Source organism: Varroa jacobsoni, unplaced genomic scaffold, assembly GCF_002532875.2.
Source record: "Varroa jacobsoni isolate VJ856 unplaced genomic scaffold, vjacob_1.0 scaffold_1339, whole genome shotgun sequence".
Lineage (NCBI taxonomy): Eukaryota > Metazoa > Arthropoda > Arachnida > Mesostigmata > Varroidae > Varroa > Varroa jacobsoni.
In genome coordinates, this window is record NW_019214241.1 from 155,423 (window position 1) to 179,697 (window position 24,275).

Sequence of the window (24,275 nt, forward strand, 5' to 3'; positions counted from 1 at the left end):
ATATATGCGGTTTGTGATAAAATGGGCTCGAATTTGCGATGCCGGCATTAACGAATTTCAAGGGCTGTCGGTGCTTAGCAGAGGATGGCGCACGCACAAATAGGGTACTATATAAGACTTCTGCGATACACATAAACTAACATTCAGCAGCTTAACGATGTATTTGTCCAGTATTTTGCAAAGCGCTTTACGTATTCTATGTCTATTTTCGGATTTATTGACTAAGTTAAAAACTATTTTGTAAATCGATGTGACACCATGCATGTAATTTCACCATCTATCAATATTTTCCTTTAAAAAATGTTCTCTTATCAATTCAAAAATGTAGTAAGGGTAGGGATTAGGTTGGGTCTAGATTCCGGTGCAGCCCTTATACCGGAGGGTCGTCATTTGCAAATTGATTTGGCCTAGACCCCGCTGGTGGCAGAGTGCCATCGTCCTGAACTTGAATCGTTTCGGCGGAGTGAGCTCATTACAGTCTAGTTAATAATGTATTCGCCTTGGAATACATGCTCCGTTCGTAGATCTATGACCTATACATACGGACCGTCTTACACACCGGCTGTTAATATGAGTTAATGGCGACCAGCATTACCGAGTCAATCTTAATCAAATACGTATCACTGCTAGTTCATTCATCTGGATGGTTGTATATATATGTACATATAGATAAAATGATATCGTACCAGTAAATTCGGATGGCGGTAAAGCCTTTAGTCAGCTATTTGGTAACGAGAGCTTCCTATGAGCAGATTGTATATTGTATCCATAGGTTCACTGCGTCACCTCGTCCCATACTCATTACCGCCCATTGCGCGTGTACCAGTGTTCGCCAAGAAAATCTTTGCGGATCCAAATAACTAATCGTACGTGCGTATGTCAGCTGAATGTAATATGAAGGTAGGTGGCGGGCTTGAAGGATAACAAACCAACGGGTCCCGCACTGACGAAATTCGTAGTACAAGTCATGCTGATGTGAGAAACTCTGCTAGGGAGCCCTTTATGCAAACTCAGCGAGATGTGAACATGGTCATGCCGCAAGCATTTCTGCATTCCTAGGAACGACGAGTCCGAAGGAAGCTTCATGGAAGTAGCTGTCAATGCGATCAAAGCGGCCATACCTTTTTGTAAATTTCTTATCCTTTTCTAAGCTTAACTGGCGCTTTTCGTTTTGCCTTCATTGCAGTACTTTAGTGAAGTGCGTTCTTCGGACAGCGCTTCAAGATTATTCCATAGCAAATACCGTTGCTCTACATGCCGAGTATTTGGCTTAATATGTTATCGGCTGGCGGAACCGGTGGTCCCTTACCGCTTCTTGTACTTCTCACATTGGAAACCCTGTTAAGGCAGTGAACGAATTGAATGAAGGCGGCTGTGGTAACCCGAGAAAATGAATGAATGAATGAACGAACGTATTGCAGCTTCGAGCGCTGGTTTTCTCCAAAAGTTGAACACGGCAGGCGGGTGAGCGATCCTGCGGGGTTGTCGCATGGCTTGGTACCAAGCCCCACTACTGGTTGGAGGCAACGTGATGAGGGATGGAACAGTGAGCCAGCAGAGTGCCTGTACTCCGTTTTGCCCTTCTAGACGCCTCCGGGTTTCTCTCTATGCCTCAGCTACCTTTTCCGTTACTCATATGTGTTCATGCTCCTTTTCGCAGGCCCTCGTAGCCATTACTGAATAGTACAGTAAGTGCTTTTTGTGGCACATCCCACCGCTTCCATGAACAACAGTGGCCGATCAGCGTTGAAACGAGAGACAGGTCCCTTATTCCATAAGCATCGACCGCTATCCATGCTGCTCATTGGTGTGGCCTACAAGCGACAGCCTCTTCAGGGTAGGTACAGAAGCTCGTTGCAGAACCCGGAGCTGGCTGAAGCTAAACTGAATGTTGAGTGTGTTCTCTTTCTTTGGGTCAGTCCAAGCAATCCACAAATCAGCCCGCAATGAACTCCGTTGGTTTGATTCTATTCGTAACTTTAGCTGTGCTTGCGGAGCTCGCTAACCCGCTGCAAGTCGACCCTTAGCACTCTATTGGATCCCCAGGTTTTATCTGAGCTTATTCCACTCGAGGCTCAGCTTGGCCAACATATATCACCGGCGACGGAGTCTAAAAAAGCAAGAAAAAGATATAAAAATGACCATTGAATCGTGGGTCAGAAGTCAATAGGTAGTGGCTAGCGTGCTGTGTTGTGGCTGTTCGTATGACTGAACAGCAAAAGGATAAATAAGGCGGACACAAATAGAGCGACCAAACGAGGTATATAACGAGTTGTATGACAATGTGTGTTGGACGTTTGGGGGGCACGAATTTTATTAACAACGAGAGTGACGAGACTGTTGCCAGGTGCGAATGTGTTGCGGCCCCATTGGCAACAGAGGCAGGGTATGATTTCGCCTCCATGCCAGCCACCATATATGCTGGACCATGTATAATATATGGTTTCTCGATGTACATGTATTGGAGTACACCACTGCAGGGGTAAATGGGCTAGATACGGAGTGAATGAATACATGTTCATAGTTGGGTATGGGTCAGTTCAGACCAGAGTTTATCAGCGGATACACTGTCCACTGGGTTGTCGGGTTGTCCAAAGCACTATATTGGTGTGGACAAGGCGAGCGAACGAGGCCTAGACGTTACCTAAAATACCCGAAGCCATATTGGCATGAAAACAAATCTCGGAATTTTTTGAGAAGTCCTCCAGGGAGCTCCGCCGAGCTGGGCATCGGGACAGGGCAAGGTGAGCACATTAATCAGGCTCACAAATGCCGCTACTATACAAGGCTAACATTACTACACCATATGGTATAGCCCGGCGTCGGCTGCTGGTCCTGTTGCAGCTCCTTCATTCTCTAACATGCTGTAAACGATGTTGATAAAAATATCTCTCACATAGTCTCCGATTGGACTTTGTTAAGTTTGATTTTTAATTAGTTCAAACGTTAAACAGCGCCCAGCGCTCTTAAGATACTAGATGCTCTTATAATCTTCTTTTAGAAAATTTTTGCCTATGCAACCCTAATATTTTGACAAGGGGAACATATGTTCGTACGGCAATGAAAGAAATATTATAGAAAAAGCAATTTTTACAAATCCTTGTTGTTTATACACGTCGCTCCATTGTTGAATGTACTTCTTTCTTCAATTATATATATATATATATATATAGTTGAAGATCCGAAGTATATGGAGAACAGGTAGGAAATTCGGTAAGTTTTTTCTAAGTTAGACGCGGAAAAGTTTTTGTATATTTAATTATCTTCTCATAAGTTATTAACATCTAGAGATAAGAGATTCCTGATAATGATATCTTGCCAAACGACCAATCAGGTTCCTTTCATACTGTAGCGAAGAGATCTGAATATTCAGAAGACAAAAGATAGTCATAACAAAACAACGTATATTATATGTTTGATACATACCCGATTTCCATTACTAATAGAATCGAAAGGTGTTGTGGGTTAACGTTTAATATTATTATCCTGATTTTTTTGTTTATAATGCATCGCACTTCGTATGAATCGAGGGACCACGACAAGGTGCGTTCATTTTGGTCGGCGCTAGCAAGTCGCTATCGAAATCTCCAAAAGCCTTCGATCCTACCGATTTCATATGGAAGCCTCTCCGTATTGGAGGGAAGGGCTGGGCTGAACCTGATTCAGTTCGGTCTAACCAATACGTAAACACGACGACTGAGATACGTACGCTTGCTCCTCCCCAGTGAGGTCTAGCATACTTAGAGAAGGTGAGATCGATCAAATGGATTTAAAAAGTACTTTCGTTTCCCCTCGAGTATATTCATGACCCCCCCCCCGATCGATACTTGGTCACGTGATCAGCTGGCAAGCGGCTAGCGGAAACAATTTGTCCATCAAATACCGATATATAACTTTAGTACCGATATAATACCGGTATAATACCGATTTATAACTGTAATAAGTTTTAGGTACTGTGACACGTTTACTGGTATTTTATATTTAGGTAGATGATTTCTAAAGATGAATAAGCATTTGGACAACTGCTATTAAAAGAAAAAATCTTATCTAGATCTGTTAGGATTTTTGAAACGCATTTCTCAGATAACACCTACATGTAATCAGGATACTCATTAGTCCTTGTATGAAAGTCAATACCGTACGCGTCACTCGATGAGCAATAGGAGAGTAGCTATAACATGGTGAGAGAATGCGGTATGCCTTATAAGAGTAGCTAAAAGGGAATAATAGTAAGTATATATAGAATGAAACCAACGAACGACTCGGTTTACTAAGCTGACATACTCCTCAACGGGCACCAAGCTGAGGAAGCGGCGGGGGTGCAAATTAAATGGAAAACGTTCTTATTCGATTTTTCCTTCTTACTAGTTATGCTGAAAAGGACATATTAGTTAGGTAACGCCTTCCTCGAGGCAACCCCCCTGCAAAGCATTTTTTTTTATCTCGTCACACTGACTATCGCTATAAGCACAGCTATTTTTTACGGGACAGCGACCTTTTTCTTCGTTGTAGGCGAGCAGGTGTATGAGCAGGCTCTAAAAAGGTACGCAACGTACATTTATGCAATACGAACGCCTCTGCCATACAATTTTAGGTCGATACTTTATTGCTTAGCCATACGGATACATGGCAGCGCAACTAAAAGCAAGTACTCGATTTGCCTTTTTGGTTTGTCTTCAGCCTTTCAGTAGATACACATGTACCATGTATCCCGGAGGTACTCGCTGCATCGTTGGAAAAACCCGTTCGGCCTATATTTCTCTATGTCGTTTTGCTCTATCGCTTTATACTCGTGCATCGTTGTTTTGCATGATACCGTCCCTGATCGATTTGGTAGGACCGGGTTGTCGGGTTACTGACGAAGCCGAATACGGTCAAGTGCGCGCGAGCAGTTCTTTGGCTTTCGGGAGGAGGTTTCCGTGTTGGAGTGTTTTGTACACAAGTACGCTGCAAATCAAAAAACAGGACTCCAAAAACACAAGAAACGGACCGAAACACTAGGGATCGAAATGTTTCCAACAGACTGGGTCCAATTTGCCGATTTCTGGGTTAGAGCCTCCGCTCATTTCGCGTAGCTGCGTACTACACTGCCTCACACTTGCACGGTTCTGAGGGTAATGACGGTGGAACCCACGATCTGGCGGGTCTCTAAAGTTCAGCTCCTCGCTTTTCTGTCACGGTTTTGGCGTATTTGCACAAGAGCGTACTCACGTATCAACAGCTGTTCCCAACCTGCATAACATCGAAATACTAGAAAAAATATTCTATCAGCGTCACAATCTCACGCCAAACAGCAGATTGGGTCTCATACGGGATACAGATATAGCTAGGTGTTCCTATTTAAACAGCTTTGAGCGTTGGAGAGTTTAAACAGAACATCCTGTTAGCGATTTCCCTTTCTCCTTCTGCCCCAGTCTAGCTCACTTCATAGAGACTGCAGGCAGGTTTTCGACGAGGACGCAGTTACAGTAATGCTCTGTTACGTTGTTAGCCTCTACCTTGTTCCAAGGCCTTTGTTCACGCCGCGATAATAACGGACCCTATAGGTTAACTAGCTACTGCCACTGCAACTACTACTTCGTCATTTTATCTCATTACTTCACCAAGATCGAAAGCAGAGATAAAAATTCGAGTAAGATTCGTGTGTAATACATAGAGGTATCCACCGACCAACTAACAACCACACCTTTAAGTAAATCGACATGTAACATGATGTTAACGTTTCGTCTATCACAATCTCATGCTCATCGGCGTCAATGCCGTCGTAACCACAAAATGGACCAACGGGGCCTCTGTTTAGTTGCAGTAAACGCTAGCCAGCTACGACTAAACGACCAAGTGCAACAAGCGAAGTTTACCGCCAGCAAATAAGTAGCTTAATGCTCATGGCTGGCAGACGAAAAAGGAAGTTAGAGGATGCAAATGGAGATAACCCTCGGGGGTCAGCGGAAAGCGTCGCTATAGTCGCCGAAAACACTACAGATGCCGATCAAGCGTAATCATTGATAACTGTCTGAATGTATGTTTGTATCAAATACTGTTAAGTACATTAATTACTTTAGAAACAGGCATGGGACAAAAATAGGGGGTGTATGTGCTTTTTGTAGAAAGTTTTGCGTTTTGTTTCCTCGATAGACACATGTCTATTAAAATTGCTTCATGCACAATAGGATCCCACATGCGTGCAATGAATACATAGAATTAATGCGCAGGCACTTTCCACGTTTTTTAAACAACAATCATTGTGTGTCGGTGTTCATATTAATGGCTATAAATATACGAGGCAATAGTCTGATGATGGGGTATCAATGTTTCGATATACTGGTTTATAATACAAAACCATGGTGCAATAATGTTTTACATATGTTCATTTTTATGATACGGAAGGTCTATAGGATCTGTTACTTCTCTTCCAAGCGTAGTAGGGGCGAACAAGCGTTAACGATTATATAAACTATGTGGAAGGAAAGAAAAAATGTTGACTTTCCATAGGGTTTGTTTGTTATATTTAGCCTTGATGATTTAGAGCACGGGCAAAATCACAATAAGCATTTGTATATATGAATCTAGGCCAGTTTCTTGTCACGACAAAAGGTTTTTCCTTTTTCTTTGAAAGGGCGAAAAAAGCGAAAGAAGTTTCCCACATAGCAACTGCAGTTCCTGCCGCTAGTTTTCCTCGATCTGCTTCTGTTCGTAATAAGAAGTACATGTGAATTTAGTGACCATATTGGCTCGTTTAGAAGTTATCGTCCTCGTTTGGTGGACCTGAATAGTGTTGTTGGTATGTAACGATAGCGGAAACGGGAAAAATCTTTCGATAGCAAACAGCCTATCTTTGTGTCAATCGAAGCATGTAATGACCTATTATATAACAGGAAATGCAGGTGCAATACAATATCCTTAGAACCATAGATCAAATTGTAGAGGTACCATTATATATGGTCGACATTAAGGTACCTGCACTTTTCGTTTAGTGAATACTGCGCAAATGACTTACGGAGTATACGTTATACATTGGATATTGGTGCGTGTCCGACTTTCAGGACATTATATTTGTGCTTTTAGGTATTTTTTTTTAGATGTGAGAAAGGGAGTGATTCGTGTCACTTGCGTACCCTATGTAACTGCGTTTGGTACAATAGAAATCACAACTACCTACTGTTTTTGAACATCTGATCTTGCACACAATCTATCACGATTGGAGTACAACTTTTCGTTGAATTGAAGCAATAATACAACACCTTATTCATATGATACACACGTGTGAGCAGTCGAATGCAGCGAACAAAGAAATGGTTCTGGTGTCAGACCAGTTAGTATTTACTTAGCTCCGCCACTCAGTATATAAATATCATTTTGTCCACAAAATCCGATACTAAAGTAACCTCGTGCTTTTTTTTAGTTTTCTCTTAAAACTGCTCGTCTCAAGGCCTGACGTTACAGCGGTTACTTATTTCGGTGTTTTTATTACTGCTGTAGCCATCGTCATTAGTGTCTGCGATGGCGACGACGTCGTCGTATAAACCTACGCGTTTCGTTGCTGTCGCTTGTATCATGCCTGAAAATGGTTCGTCGGCCGGCTCATGCGAAGAAAACACCGGGAGCATTGTGGGGATATGGGGGGTGCCGGATCGTTCGTTCGGGTAGACGGCCGTTATGAGTCGCGAAACGTAGGCCGAGGTCGCTGCCGCCGCGATCTAGCCTCAAGAAGGACCTTCTTACGGATGACTTCCCGCCAATAAGAGCAGTCGTGGTTGCCACTCTACTTCTGATCCGTCGGCCGGCCGCTGTTACTTAAGCGTTGCTGGCTCGGTCAGCCGACGAATTTAAAGGTGCCTTCGCAGGCTTGCCCGTTTTGACTCCCTGACAGTCATAAACTGACGGCACTCTCACCGCGGTACCGGAAGAGATCGTAAGGGAGGCCCAGGAACTGAGACTTGGGATGGTAAGAAACGAAACGAACCTAACACTGGTTAGCTGCATGTTCGCCTGGTTGATTTTCACTACTACTAGAACTAGAACTAGAACTTAGGGTAGCCACTGCGTTCAATGGTGCTGTCTCACTGTATGACCTTTCTGCGTGCTCACTCCTTTTCGCGCTCCACGAATAGAAGGCCTTTCGAACCTTGCGAACGGATCTTGTGCCAGTGGGTCTGTTCGTTCGCTGAAAGAACGAACGCAGCGAAGCTTACACTTTCATTGAAGCAGAGACGACTATGTAGGATAGATGATGAGAACAAAAAGTTTGTTTTAGCAATACCTTATGCTTAACTGCATGGATACATAGGTGCGTGCCGTTCGATGGAGCTTTCTGAAAGCAACAACCTTAGGTTATGCCGATCCTCTACACAGGCGGCAAAGGAAGCACAGCGAAGGCTATGCAACGTTCCTAGTATTCTCACACCGAGCCTCTTCTATGAATCTCAAGCACCTCGCTCTTCTGGGGGTAGTTACGCCAATGAAGATGTCTAGGTACTTAGCGGTTCATCTTCCCTCCACGATTTTATCCGTTCCCTGCGATCGCCTAACCTACTCTCCAATAACCTATGCTGCCGGATTACGAGGGTCTGCCGTAGCATGCTAAAGGGTGGACACATAAGTATGTATGTGGTGTGGCGTTGCTGGGACAGTATCTTGTATAATATATTCAATCGGACAAAGGCAAAAATAATAATAATAAGCAAGATGTTAGACTGGTGACGATTGACATACTTGAATAAAATAATTTAGAATATCCTTTCACGTAAAAAAAAAAAGCCGAAATTTGAACAGAGATCTTCTTGCAAACGAAACGTTAATCCAGCTACGGTCATCCTGTTCTGTTTAGTTTATAATTTTGATGACTTTAAAGAAGACGATTATCGAAATATGCTATCGCTCTTTTGGGGTAATGGAACCTACAGATCTTTGACCGCAACATGCCGCTCTTGAGACGTGTTGCGGCCAAAGATGAGAACGATGCGGTTCAACATGAGAATCGCGTTTATGTAATCGATAAGAGAGGCAAGTGGATAAGGTTTTGTAAATATTTAGGAATTGCCAAGGCGCCTTTAGATTTTAAAATAATCTAATTTGCCACTTGTGTTAACTTAAGGCTGAATGAACCTCTAATCATTTTGGTGTCCTTGGCCTTAACATATATTTAAATAACTTCAACCCATTTACTTTTTCCCAATATATTGTATTTATAATGCAATAGCAACACGACTAGCGAACGTGTTAAACTGAGCCACTGCAACGTCACACAATGATCGTCTATCTATCGCTCTTGCCTTCACAGTTACTTTGGTCTTGCGTCTCCTTCGGCGTTTTCTAATCATTTTCCGGGTGACCGTAAGCTCGCTCTCCCGCTTTTCATCTGTTGGCTGTTGCCGAGGGGTCAGTTACTTGCTTTTGTCTGCCTTTTTTCCTGTATTCGTACTACGCCAAGAGCGTCATTGCGGTTATTTCAGTTCGAAAAAACCGACAAACGAGTCAGCTCTGAGAGGGCGCTGCTGCCATCGGTCACTCCATGCAGGCTACTTACGGCTCGGTGCTGGTATTTGCTAGCGAAGCTCTTAGATTAGCGAGAAGCTTCACGAGGAGAAGATGGAAGTGACGCAATGATCCCATCTGGTGCTCGAACATAACATTCGACGATTGACGGCCAGGTGGCGTCCGTAGCGACAGTGCCCAACCAGCTCCCAATCCACTTATCCTGCATTGCCATCGACCAGCTTCTTCGTTTTGGCTCGTCGTTTCCAAATTACGCTCCATGCTCCCTTGTCACGCCCGACGATATCACCCTGCAATTCCCTTCCCACCAGCCTACCGCCCTTGTTGGACAGCCGTTATTGCAGCCGCATGAACAAACGAACAATGACTGACCTCTGTTTCTCTTAGCGGTACCACCAGTAGATAGGTACTTTACAGTAATAGAAGGGGTTCGTTAGCCATCTCACAATCCCCGAAGTGTCTCTCTTTCGATCTTTCCCTCTTTCCAACACCAGCAATAGCGACCGAAGTGGTTCAGACAGCACCAGTAGCAGCTGATCTTGTCTCGTTAGTCACCCTTTCCACGTAGCCCTTTCCATCTGAGGGCTTTCCTCGCACTCAGTTACGCAGTAGCAATAGTGAATCGCTTTGCACCTACTCTCTCCCCTCCAACCGTCTGCCTCCTCTCCCTCAAGCGTTGTTTTTCCTGTCGTGCTGATTTTTCCTGCTTTATCCTTCTTGCTCCCGCTATAATAGACAGTCGCACTCACTACTCTCTCATGGGGGTAGTTTGTTTCTCCCTCCCCCCTCTCTCTCTCTCTCTCTCTCTCTAAGAGCGAATAAGAAAAAAGGTCTCTTTTATTCGTTTGAACCCTATAGATGCGCGAAAATGAAACGAACTTGAGCGACGTCACTCGAAAGAAAAATATCGTTGGAAAGGAGGCTGGGCACTTCAAAACGTCGCTTTGTTCTAGGTAAACAACGACGGACTGATGAGCGGAGCAACTGATGATGGACGTTTTTGATTGGAACTCTTCGGATTAGTGTCGTCTGCAAAGTGTAATTTTTTACCAACTGGAAAAGAGGGAATGGTCTTGAAAAGTGGCCACCAACTCGTTCACACAGAGGAAAACATTGAAGGGTAACTCACACACATATCTGGATTGACATGGGATGATGTGGGGTAAACAAATGTTTACGGAACTGCACACGAGTAACACACCAACGACGGTCTACATTGAGATTGCACCTAAAGGCGCCGACGAGTTTAAGGAACACAGTGGACAGCGCAACGGGTCGGTAACGCTGTCTGCCTCGTTATTGCCAACAGCGGACAGAATTACCAGCAGGGGTATTGACTGAGAGGAACCATGCTACAAAACTTTTTATCGCAGTAGGATAAAGAAGAATGAGAAACGAACGAACAAATGAGGAGCGATTCTGTTTGAAGCAGAGCGCGTGTCTACTTACGGGCGGCGACCCCGCCTCATCGATAGAATAACAACTTGATAAAGAATTGTCTCAGAGATATGTACCTGGCCAGTTCAGGACAAGGGCGCTTTGTCGTAGGATCTGTTGTGGATCATGCTGTTTGACTTGTGCAAGTCATAGAATAGCCTCTACTTGAAGAATATATCAAGATCAATGGATTGAGGTTCTGCGAGAGTTTACTGTAACCTGTTCCCGTTTCCCTGTCTCTCTTTCTCTCTCTCGCTACTTATTATTCATACCCAACGCAGTAGCTTTGGTGCCAAAGCAGTTGTGTTAGGCTCTAGAGTCCAGGGGTACACTTAGCTTTGTTCTACATTCCATTAACTTAGAGAATTCAGACGCGTTTCACAGAATGTAGGAATTCAATTTCCTAGTCTAATTGAAGACAAAGTATTAGAGAAATTGTAATTTTTTCCGTATTCAGAAGAGATAAGATCAGGCTTAATGTTTGACGTGACGCTAGAGGCGCCCGAACCGAACGACCAAAAAAAGCATGTGACGCCCGAAACGATTCAAAAACGTTACGGATCAGAATGCGCAGCGTAAGTTCGATCGAAATTTGGTCGACTCCTGAGTTTCTAAAAGCTCGCCATAGCCTCGGTACGTGGAGAACCAGTTAATGTAGTAGCTTATTGTCCGCTGTTGATTTGGAGCAGGAAGCTGCTTTAGGCGGTGAATCACCAGCTCAAAGTTCTACGAAGTTGGCATATATAATGTATAGCAGGATAACGGGTTTACACCAAAAGTATATTTGCTATTGGACAACTGACTTCATTCCGTTTCCTGTGCCAAGGGACACATTTGACATCTATAATACCGCATAAATAGATAGCTTTTTCGTCGCATAGTTAGTAAGTTGTAGTTTTTCGCTTCAGCCGTAGTAAGGTTTACCTGCAATGAGTTATTGAAAAAGACAGAAAGCCTTTCCTGTTTCGAATATTGCATAGCGTCAACGGGCAGGCGAATTCCACTGGCATCGATTATAAATTTATTTTTAATGTCGATATATTTTTATATACATAGACACGCCGCACCCAACTATTCGAAATCTATCTCGCACCCTATTGCTCAGTTAGTAAGAAATAGGCCTTTTTTCTCCCATTCAAATGACGCTCATATACCTAACAGTGTTCTGGGAAAATGTACGATATATGTGCGTAAATCAATTCTAGACAACATCCCAGCCGCTGATTTCGAAATTATGACAACGCTTTAAATTTATCGAACATATATGCGCATCATTCTAGCTTCCGAACAAAAAAACAATAGCTTAGATTCTTCCTTTCGGTATACGTTACGTTAGGAATTTTGACTGTCGAAAGATTACGGCAGACTCACGAATAAGTAGGCTCAACGATCTTATACATTACATTAAATGACTAGCAAAATATTTCTATCGTTGCCTCTCGGGGCTGCAACAGATTCTGCTAGTAACGATCTTCAACGTGCAACATGCCGATGGAAGGCGAAGGTCACATTAACCTCGTCGAAGTGCCTCGTCACAGAGCGTGTAGTCGATATCATGGCGGAGTCACATTTAGTAAAACAATTCTTGCCATCTGCCATTTCTCAAATTACTCGGCAAGTGACGTAATATTCAAAAGTTCTTGGAACAAACATATGTATCTACAATTGCCCGGATAACAAGGCGTCGCCCCATGTAGGATTAACAGCTGCAATAACAACCGGCGACCCATCTACAGCGTGGAAATCCTTATTGTGTTTCAGCTTTCATTGACTAAGCGGTCTTCATCAAATGAAGATCCTATTGTATTTATGCACCTGTAGCCGATCCGCGAACTCGCATCATCATCATCGTCATTGATATTTTACACTAAGAGCAGCAAGAGCGCGTTAAATAGTTGCATTTTCTTAAATTTAACAGTATATAACAAATGTAGAATTCCCACCTATGCTACATAATCGACACGATTTGGCACCTTGTCATGCCGTCAGCGAACCAAACGAGTTTTTTCTGCGGCTACTATAGTGGTCAATCTGACGATCGGTATGGTGTGATCTAGATTTCAAGAACGGAACGCATCGTGAATTGAACGTCGAGGCCCGTCATCATCAGCAATGTCGTCGTATTGTTGAAGCCTTACGCTGTCATAATAGATATCCCGCTGGTACCATCTACAGTGAACAGCGCAGTTATGCACCCGTTGGCGTCCGGCTCTCCTCTAGCTCGGCATTGGCGTTCACGGGCACGGCCTTTGTCCGTTAACATGTCGGTGTTTCATTCGTGCTTCGACAGCGTCGTCGACCAAGCGCCGGCCAACAGCATCGCCGCAATGCAATGTTCCGATAGGACTGAATCAGTCGTTACAAGCCCTATTCAAGGAGATGAAAAAGAACCTGTTGCCATTGGCCGACCGAAAATCCACACACTTTGTTATGTCACATAACTTGTACAGATTTGCCAAGAAACGCTCCTCCTTCGCCCAGTCCCTTTTCCTTGCTCGGATTCGATTTCGTTTGACAAGAACATAGACAAGCTTCGTCATCATCAGCCGAATTATATGGCCTTGACTCCAGTGCATGAAGAGTGTTTATTGAATATGCATGATATTTAGGAAAATATTTAGCCGCCGGAATCGATATTAAAGATAGCATTGGGTGTTCAATGGGCACGGATCGAAGAAAAAAAATGCTGAACGTTCCACTGTGGGGTAAATAGAACGACACCATAGTCAGCGGAGACAAAGCGCGTAGGAGATGAAAAATGGCGCGCGAGAAAGGCAACACCGTTTCCATTATCGGTTGGGGTACCATATATGCGATAACACAATGGACAATTAGAAAATTTTCTTTTTTGTTATATTAGCAAGCTGAAACTTTTCGTCTCAGTGGTCTCCTATTGTTTTTTTATTAGCTTCAGCTAAATCGCTCTGAGGTGTGCTTTTATCGAACAAATCAAGGAGCAGAGAAAAAAACCTAATCAATCCAAATTGATCCAAGTCATCGTTGTTACGAAGTAAACACGAGTACGGTAACGAGCCATCCGCGACACCCCGCTTCGAGGGACTCTACAATCTCGGAGTTAACTTTCTCTTCAGAAATGGGAATAACAGGGTTTTTCATACGGAAGGAACGAAAACAGCAAGAACAGTGTTCTGCTAAATTTCGCTTTTCTGATAAATGCCCTTGTTCAAAGATAATGATCGGCATAATAGATTCGTCTTACATACATCAGCGTACAAATATATATCCAGGTACGTTTGAGATAGTACGCCGTTCGTGGAACGAATAATTCTGTGAGTTTTTCAGAAAAAAAGGCTATTTTGACAGAAAAAATAATCCGCCAGAAGTTTAGGTCGCATTGAAAATCGTTGTAGCACCAGGTGACGAAGGCCAAATTTTAAGGTTAAGTCTAACATAACTATAGGTTACAATTTCCTGATGGCGCAGCTCCGTTAGTGAGTGCTCCCAGCGATGCAGCCCTGATCCCGTTAAAATACACATATCGCATTACCGCAAAAATAGTTGACTACTTTAAAGCACAGTTCTGTTGTTCTATACATGTGTTTGCCCGTTAATGATAGATGCATCGTCACATATTGTCTTGTCACGGAAAATATTCAGCTACCCTTGCTATGTGCTTTCAATTGTGAGGACCTTACTTCCGGTTCTACCGTTCCAAATCAAAAGCTGAAAGGTGGCGCAATGAGCAAATGCATTTAGGCTTTAAATATACAAATGTCAGCTTGCTTTTTTCCCCAAACAGAGGGTTTTCAAATCAACCGCCTTTATTGGCTACTGGACCGCACGCAGGTATGGATAACATTGTCCTTCTCAAGGCCATTTATCCGGCAACCAGATGTAATCGTAATCACGTTTCATAACTGACCTATCGGAAGCATTTTTGCAATTCTTGTAAAACTATTGTAGCTTAGCCTAGATGAAGCGCATACTAGAAACTGTAATATCAACTGACACAGAAATATTCAGAATTCAATAAGCGCGTGCCATCGTCAGCCTTGTGCCGGCCTTAGACACGGCCACGTTCGCATATACCAAGCGGAAAAAACACTAATAAATTAACTGTTTACTAGGCGTCCGAGTAATAATTGTCCGAACCAGCTACTGAATAACAGCATAAAGTAACTGGAGTAAAGCATGCCACCCTTTTTATCACGAGGATGACCGTGCCTTAAGGGCACACAAGCCTTTCGGACCGAGATCTTATTTATGTTAGAATAAATATTAGCCTACGCGCTACAAAACAGCGAGAGCCTTCCCCTTCTCTTTTTTACCGAAGTATTCACGGCCAAGAGTATGTTGACTCTAGGCTTGCTCTGACCATTAAAAAGAGCTGTGAGCCGAAGTTTACAGGTGTGGGCGATTGTGGTGCGGGGCAAAGCCATTGCCGGTCAGAGTCGGCAAATGGGACCACGAAGGAAACATCTGTTGTTCTCGTGCTCTGTGCTGCGTATGCTTATCCTGTTTTGGCGCCCATTATACCGTTCATCTGAATTGGTTTTAAACATGTCCGTTTCGTTGACCTTACCGCAAGCTATTACGACGCATTGGTTCTAGCAATGGCTTCGTAACTTTTGAAGCTCTATCAGTGTACGCGTAACGTGCTTGGTACGTTTATGTAGCTTGCTTGTTGCGCCACCTATACTGATAAGCTAAGCCTGTTTAGATGAAAAGTTCGAGATACGAGATCGATACGATTCGTGTTATCTGTTCGATTGTATTAACGATCGTAAACAACGCGAAAAGTCAAACTAGCTTTCGATCTCTGTAAACGAATAACGCTGGGTGCCGGGACTGCATTTTAAGGAACACGACACGTATACGGGTGCAACAGGCAGCTTGTTGTGCTAATTCAGTTCCGACGTGCTCTCAGGGCTTATGACGGCTATTACCGTATTTCACGTTAGTAGCGCCCGTTGAATGTACATTAAACATTCACATAAAAATATTTATGCGAAAAAGATCCTGCCTTAATATATTCGTTAACGTCACGCAGTGAAGATTCAGAGCGTAACTGACTTCAAGCATCCGATTAAGCGGTGTTGTATACGACGGTCAAAAGAGGTCGCTGTTGTCCTCGTTATTGTGCACTGACCGACTTCAACGAAAAGAGGCATAAACCTAATTTTCCGTGTTTGAACGCAGATTCGATTGCATACGTATAAATAATAGCTATTAAGGATCGTCTCAGACTTTGTATATCGCATAAAGGTTTCTTATTGTTAACAGCAACACTAGGTTGGTAAGGCTGTTGGCAAATAATGTTAGGCAAAGACCGTGTTATTACGGGACGTCTCTCAAACGCCTCAGCGTCCAGTATTTTTGTTCCAATGGTGTCGGATTGAAAGAATCTTCCAATTTTGTTGTCCGTCATTATGTAGTTACCTCTAGCACGAAACTGACACGAATGATCGAAGTGCAATTAAGCTGTCTTTTGGACCCACGTAAGTGGTAGCATTGTAGTTGTGATCACCATGTAGAACCCTCTGTCGGACATGAGCAACGACCCAGCTGTATCGTTACTCAAGAAGCTACTCCTTCACCGTAACCACTGTCTACGTGTGGTGCACTTCTATGCACACACCACACCTTCGTTCAAGTGAGTTCCTGCAATTATGACCCATCATACCCCCTCTGCTGCCTCTGGGTACGTAGCGGCTATGGATAGCTAAACAAAACGGGGACGCAAAAAGGTTCAAGGGCTGGCACGCCCTATCCCAAACATCTAGAAAACTATTTCAGGGCCATTTTGTTAACGTTAATTGTAACATTGCATGAATATGTAAACAAAAGATACGGTGTCATACGACGACATTATGGCATTATTCAATCATCTGATTCAACCAGCCTCTTCTTCCTGTTTTTTGTGTCTATATATATATATATATATATATATATATATATATATATATATGTAGACAGTATTCTGCTTGATTCTTATAACGACATATATTTTTAACATTATCATATGCTGTTAGAAACTGAAATCATTCCGTGACAGCTCCAACATAGACGTTGTTGGACACTTCTTGCCGAACAAGACTTTCATGAGAAACGCCAGACGTAGTCCTGTTTTATGGAATAATCCTCAGCTTTAGGAGAAAGGAAAAAAAGACGCTAGTCTGAAGACAAACAAATCAGCAAATGAGTGGGCAATGACGACCAGGCTCCTCTATGGAGGGCCTTTTCTCGTATGAGCTGCTTCCTTACTATACGTAAAGTCCTTGACGGTTGCAGTTAAAAACGACTCGGACTCCTTCGGCAACCGAAATGATGAGCTGTTACGCGTTGTACTTTGCGTTACTAATCCACAGTATTCCCGGGAACTTATGGCAATCGATGCGCTAGAGAATGGGCATCCTGCGAGGACCGTACTCGGGGTAAGGACCAGCACATCCTGTAATCTGCGTTCCGTCAAAAGCGACGTATCTTGTATATTTTGTTGAAATAAATTAGTCACAAAATCTTGCTTTTAAGGTTTCAATGCAAATGCGATAGACAACAATATTTCTCGAAGATGCTGGATCGAGGTGATCTTTTACCCTAAATATGTCCGATAGTCGAAAATAGCTCTACAATCAGGGGACCGAGAAGGTGTGCTCCATATAACGAACAAAAAAATCGACTCCACTGTAGCATTAGTTGACAGCCGGATGAGCTGGGCATGAAGTGATAATAACAAAATAATAGTAATAATCATTTTAGCGCACACCCATTCCCGAATGATCCGACACATTAGAGCATGTAGTATAGCGAAGTCTATATAATGTTTGTCTGGTCAGGATTTATACTAATCCGTTATGATCGGCCTTGTAAGAGCATGTTGACTGAGAAGGCTTCTTGTACTTGCACCAGACCAGATTTTCTAATACTACTATCGGAATCAATTTAATTTCGCTGTACTGATCGTAAAAACAACAAGTTCTTATCTCAACTATGTTTGTCATCGATAATATGCTTTCATTGAAGGAATTCATAGACGATCGTGTTATTTAATTACGTTTTAAAAATGCTCATCTTAACGCTCGTATTACGATCATAATTCATAGAGACACTGAAAATAGATCTGATCAGTTTCGGAAAAAGCAACACTAACCTCTTTGCTCTACTGTGTCAGTCTATTGTGGAATAAGTTACGCAACCTAAACTAACTTATGTTCCTCGTTGTGTTACTATAATAATCAGCCTGTTTCGTCTTGTAGACTCGACTAAATGTAACTTCTCACAAAACTCGATTCGTTTGCTATTATTTTTCCCGGTAACAATGAATAACGCCGGAAATCCTAAAGTCCTAAACCATCAGCGACGATTTATCTTCCTATATATCTCAGTACATAAAAGGTAAACTAAGATCACTATAGAGACGTTCTTGTTTTTCTAATAAATGTCAATCAGATCTTATAAAGATGCGATCAACGTCACCAAACATAAAAACTTTTTTTTTCCGGTAGGATATTATGGTTTCCTTTAAAGATTTTATGGCCTACATTTTATCGTACTCGATGGATAGGATGGCATTGTTTTGCGCGAAGTACGGTTATCACTGAATCAACGACTTCTCCTATACGATACGCCTATAGTATCTATTTCCAGTTCGCAACTATTTGTATCTACGACCAGATACAGCTGGAAATTTTGCTCAACTTGTGCATTTCTGTGTTTTTTAACCGACCAAATAGATACAAACATAAGTAATCGGCCTCTGCTGGGCTTGTCCGGTACTTTAGACATGACCTGAACATGCACTCTTGTATGTTGCATTGGAATAATTAGGCCATCAAGTTAGCTTTTTTGAACCAACTGTGCTATTCTCGAAATAACCCACTACTCCACTGATCATCGTTATCGACTCGAATAAAACGGCTCGTCGAGCTCGTACCTTCTGCTGATACGTGTCCATTTGCATTACCGACTTGAAAATACGAAAATATTTCCTTAGTGTCTTGATCAGAGAGAACGAGAGGGAACGATGCTACCCTCACAAAGGAATTCAGCTTGACCTACTTCGTGCCAACGTAAACCTATTGATCCTTTGGTTCGTCTGCTAGCTTTCCGCAAGTGGCTGCTGCTGCCGTCGTCGCTGTACGGGAAAGGTTACGAACAGCTTGGATTATACCGAAATAGACCTCAACATAATACACCCGCGTCAGCTGCCGATGTTGTATAAATACGGCTGGTCCTTGTTTGCGCTTTGAAAAATATTGATCAACAAAAATGGCCGCCGAGAACTCGGATTTGACCACTTTCTGCCACAGACAAGTAAATATATATGTGTATATATATATATATATATATATATATATATATATTGTGTTGATAAGTGTGCGGCCCTGTTAAAAATGTCAGTGGCAATAGGCCTCTGCTTTCAACCGTTTATGTGTTATCGCTGTTGTACAACGATTTCCTATGATGAGAAAATCACGCGCCTGGAACAAAGCGTTGAATTTCGTCAAGCGCGCAAACAACTTGCCAGATGCCATTGAAACCTGGATACGGTACTTGTCTCGTAGAAGACGTAATTACGTGAGGTACGTGCGCTGAAATAATCCGAAGTCTAGCCACCGTTGACATAAATTTTTGCTCTTGCGTTGAATCCTTTTATATGAATGTAATATAAAGATTAACATCTGTTAATTCCAAGTAACTTATACACGGACCCGTTCACTTAGTGAGGATGGAACGTTGCGGCAGAAAATATACTTTAAGTAATTCTCGTCGTAACTACTTCATAACTTATGCGCCTGGCATATTCAGACGTTCCATATCTGTGTAGGTGTGTAAATACAAAAAGCATATCATTGTGAACCAAGTAGTTGCTAGTTTTCATTCTACTACCAGCGCTAAATATGCGCCATTAACAACAGTTTCTGTCATGGTGCTGTCTACAAGAAAATGAATGTCAGGACAAAGGACTCTTCATAGATAATAAATTGAAGCTTCGTCTTTAAAATCTACATACTTTGTTTTCCTTTTCTTGTCTGTACCTTGTTTGTTTTCCCTTAAACTCGTACTTTCTGGCTTTGTGTGCTCTTGACAAAGCTCTCTGCTGATCAGCGAACAAGCGAGCGAGAAAAACAAATTCGGCGACGTAATCGCGCTTTTTTTCATCAATGATAGTAAGCTTCCCTTCACCTGCATAGCCGCCGATATCACCGCCCCGTTACCGCCAGTATTCGTACGTTTTCCCACAAGCTTTAGTTAAAGGATAATGCTAAATATAGCATGTACGAAGTAACGGCTGGCAGAAACAATATCGTGATACACACGTCCTATAAAATGAGATATTGGCAATGGCCATTAGCTACAGCTGCCGCTCATCATCATCCGAATACTCCTCAAATATCTACGTAGTGTCACTCTCTGGATGAATTCTAGGCTAGTACAAATGATGAAGGTAGCTTATTTCTGACTCCTGTGCTTTGATTTTGATAACATGATGACGCCGTAGCGAAAATGCCCTGTTAAAGTCTGCGACGGTTGGTTGAAACAAGTAGTTCCATCGCGAAACCTCCTTCGCCGTCAACAGTTTTCATGTCTGTAACAACGAATTCTTAATTGCCACTGTCTCTTGTCCTTCGTGCTTAGTTAGTCGGTAATGTATTTCGTCACGCAAGACAATGGCATTCACTCATGTTTGGCATCCGTTAATTCAGAAAAAAAGCAGGACGATCATGCTTCGAATGGAACCCACAGCTGTGTCAGCTTAGCTGACTGCTCAAAAATATAGGCAGCCTAGAGCCCCTCTCACACTATATACGTCCACCTCGACAGTGTTACTATTTCCATAATGTGGCAGCAGACCGACAAGGATTTTATCTTTCGTATGGTATGCCGGTGTTCGATTGTGCCCAGTTTGATCCACGTTTGTGTGACACGTTTGTGGTACTTACTACCCTGTATCTTTCGATCTGTCGAATCCTGTAAGTTCAATGTGAAGAACCGACAAAGTAGCTTTGCTTTACGAAGTACAGCTAACATCGCCAGAATTCCTGTATTCCTTGGCAAAGCCGCATGCTTTGCTATGTACGTGCGTTTATCTATGTACTATATAATCTATGCACTTGTGCATCAATCTGTAGCTGTGTACGAATGCGCCTGTATGTATGCACATGTAGTAAATGAAGTGTTCCCATAATTCGACCCCTCACCTGTCTGACCCTTTCCAAGGGTCTTCTCCAGCCGGTAAGGCCCGACGTACTGGAACGCGTGGCGGGTCGAGCTGGCCTGATCTTTGTTCGACATCCTTATGCTGCGTCGTGCCACCTGTGTCGTCCCTTCACTTCGATGTGCTGCGGACCTGCGAACGTATTATAGCAGTGTGCATATAAACAGTTCGTTGCAAACAGCCAACGATCCCACCATATTATGATGGGCGATGGATCAGATATTAAACGTTGCACGATGCTACACTACACGAGATATAATCCGATCCTCCACCGACGATTGGGGTTGCACAAAGGTTGGCCCCGTCTTCCCGTCTATTCACTGAGGAGCACGATACCACCAGAAGCACGCCAGCGCACCCCACGAGCCCGGCCACTACGGCGACGAAGTTGGCGATGATGACGCCAAACGACCGTACAACACCGAAACCGTGCGTAGTTGTAAACACATGACCACAGAATGAATCCGCGCTGTAATGGGTATTCGATTGGGCTGGTCACGTTCTGGGGGCGGCAGCTGTGGCGCCGATGGTAGCGACAGAGAGAAACCCTCAACGGCGACGATTGTAACCGCTCTCACTTGCGACTTCCGTGCAAACACTACCTCATCACACAACTCCTTCGAACATTGCCACTTCTTCGTCGCACTTTCTCATATCTGTGCACTATCGCCGCGCGCTTTCGTGCTTTTTTGATCCTTTTCTTCTATTTCCGCTATCTCCTTCTTGTTTCTGCTCTTCGGTGTAACAACTACTTTATCCTCAAACCAGCAGGTAGAAGAAATCGCCATGCACGATATATATATATATATACATATATATTCATATATATGTATATATATGAATGTAAAATACTACTACCGCTGAACAATACCGTTTACCACGATCCAGCAGCACTCTACTGTGATGAAGGGCAAACGATGCCCGCAGCAATTGTAGTTGGTGCAGAACTTGTTACGAATACGAAAAACAGGCAATGAAACAGATTCACCTAACACAACTCGATGATAACCATGATTACAGCGCTGCGTCGATAATGTGTATGATCTGAATGAATCGCTTTTAGTGAACTGAGCTAGCAATCACCGTAGTCTACCAAGCTACTTAGAAAACACCGGCCAGGTGGATCTTTGCATGTGTGGGAGGGGGGACTAAAATGTTATGATGACAGCGGAACTTCGATACCGGAGTGACTTTTCTCTGGCTAACCGCAAATCAGATGTAATCAACCAGCTGAAGCAAGGCCATTTGCCTGCTACAGTTCTAAGACGGAACAGGGCCAAATGGTTCGGAATGGTTTGGGTACACAGGACCACGTTTGCTGTCTGTTTGCTTCGATAACGCTGGTTAATTTCGGTTGGTATTAGTTGGCGAACTCGGCTTGGCCGCCCTGCGGCCTCTCTGCCGAGGCGCTGCGCGTTTAGACACTGGCGGACTGCAGGGCGGCCATGAGACAAGGATAGTGGAGGGCGGCGATTCGAACAGTAGCGCGGGCGGCGGCGACTGGGCAAACGCGGGGGGCCGACATCGAGACGACAGGCTTGGGGGGCACTCGGAACACGGCCGCCATGCTCACGATACTCACAGGCCACAGACGGCTACCATCTTGGATCATCAGAGGGACAGACAGCACAGCAGGCTGCTCTCTCGCTTCGACCACCCTCCGCCCTTCGAGATTGGCGCCCTTTCCCGCACGAGTAAACGAGCGAGTGTGGTGCCTTCCTTCCATGAACATTTACTGTCTCAGCGAACCCACCGGACCCCTGATCTCTCCTCGGTCTCAACCCTACAACCCTCCACCACCCGCTCGTTTGCCTTTCTATTCAGAACTAGCGTATCCCCGATTCTCAACCTCCTCGCATCGGGACCACTGCCATTACTGCTGCTACAACTATTGGTAGAGGCAACTCCACTGCCTGCTAGTACTGACCCAACGTTAGAACAGCTCTATTGCTGACAACAACAACGAGGGCGGCGGTTGGTGGGCGAGCGTTCGGTCGGTTGGTTGGAGACTGAACGGGCAATCCCCCACGAGTCTCGCTGTCGCTGCCCGTCTGCTGGCTGCTTTTCAAACTGAGGCAACAGTAGCAACCTTCTTACGGAAAAGAGGAAGGTAGATGACAGGGAGCGCGCTAACTTTCGAATTCTCTGGAGGCCTGGGCCCCATTCGAGGGCCAGCGGTTGGCGGGCAGTCGCAGTGGCAATAGAAGCCTAGGATTAATGGACAGTCCCATCGTTGCCAATCTCATCCCAACAGAATCGTCGCGCGCTCGAAAGCTTGTGGAAACTAGCGACGGAGGCAGCAGATAGCTGGAGAGCAATAGTCGATCGGCCGGCATTTAGTCAAAATGTGCACGCAGAACGCAGCCTCATGGCGACGATAATGTACGGAGACAGACCATCGCCGTCTGTTCGCATGTTTTGTCTGTGCGATTCACTCTATGAGTGTGTATGTGTGGGCGGTGAGTAGACAGTGGGTGGGTGTCTCCTTTTGGAATTGAGGGTAAGAGATAGTCAGGTATAGACTTCGATGAGGAAGACGACCACGGCAACAATAACACTTGTACGTCGCTATTGAAGTTTGATAGGAAGGCATCACCGCGTCGGTGGGCCGATGAGCCAGACGATATGAGGGGTCAAGCAGCGTTCTGGTTCACCGCACAATCGGATTAGAATAACGATAATACACTAAATACGATATCAGCCAAGCGAACAAGAGACGCTTAATCAATCGGGACACAAAACCCAACCAATAAACACGGTGCGCATAGGAACAAGCAAATCTGCCTGGCAGTATAGCACACTATAGAGGCATAACCGTATCGTCCTGCGGCAGGGCTAGAAGCGATCGCCACTGTCGACTGGGCATCATGTTGCTTGAGCTGCGGCAAGGATCAATTTTAAACTAAGTAGAATTCACGTATAGTACGAGGCATCCGGTTCATTAACGATGGTGCTAAACGTTATCATGGTTACCGTTAAAAGAACAAGATAAAACCTTCAAAGTTAACTTTTTATCGTAGTTCCATACATCAATATCACTATAGCATGGGTTTTTAATCCACCGCCCGGTTCTTATGTGCTTTCGCAGCGTCGTTAGGTGTTTACGAAATTTTAGAAATTATTTTAAGCTTTTACTCTTTTCATGTTACAGATATCACTAAGT

At 43.8% G+C, this 24,275-nt stretch overlaps 1 protein-coding gene across 1 annotated transcript in view; it reads right to left on the reverse strand.

The window, feature by feature from the left end:
- Nucleotides 1–22,689, reverse strand: part of LOC111268987 (serine/threonine-protein kinase BRSK2) — a 95,905-nt gene extending 73,216 nt beyond the window's left edge. Inside the window, exon 1 of the mRNA XM_022848275.2 lies at nucleotides 21,096–22,689. Within this exon, the coding sequence (XP_022704010.1) occupies nucleotides 21,096–21,189 (94 nt within the window). The 5' untranslated portion in view covers nucleotides 21,190–22,689. The remainder of the gene's footprint in view (nucleotides 1–21,095) is intronic.
- Nucleotides 22,690–24,275: the final 1,586 nt, after the last annotated feature.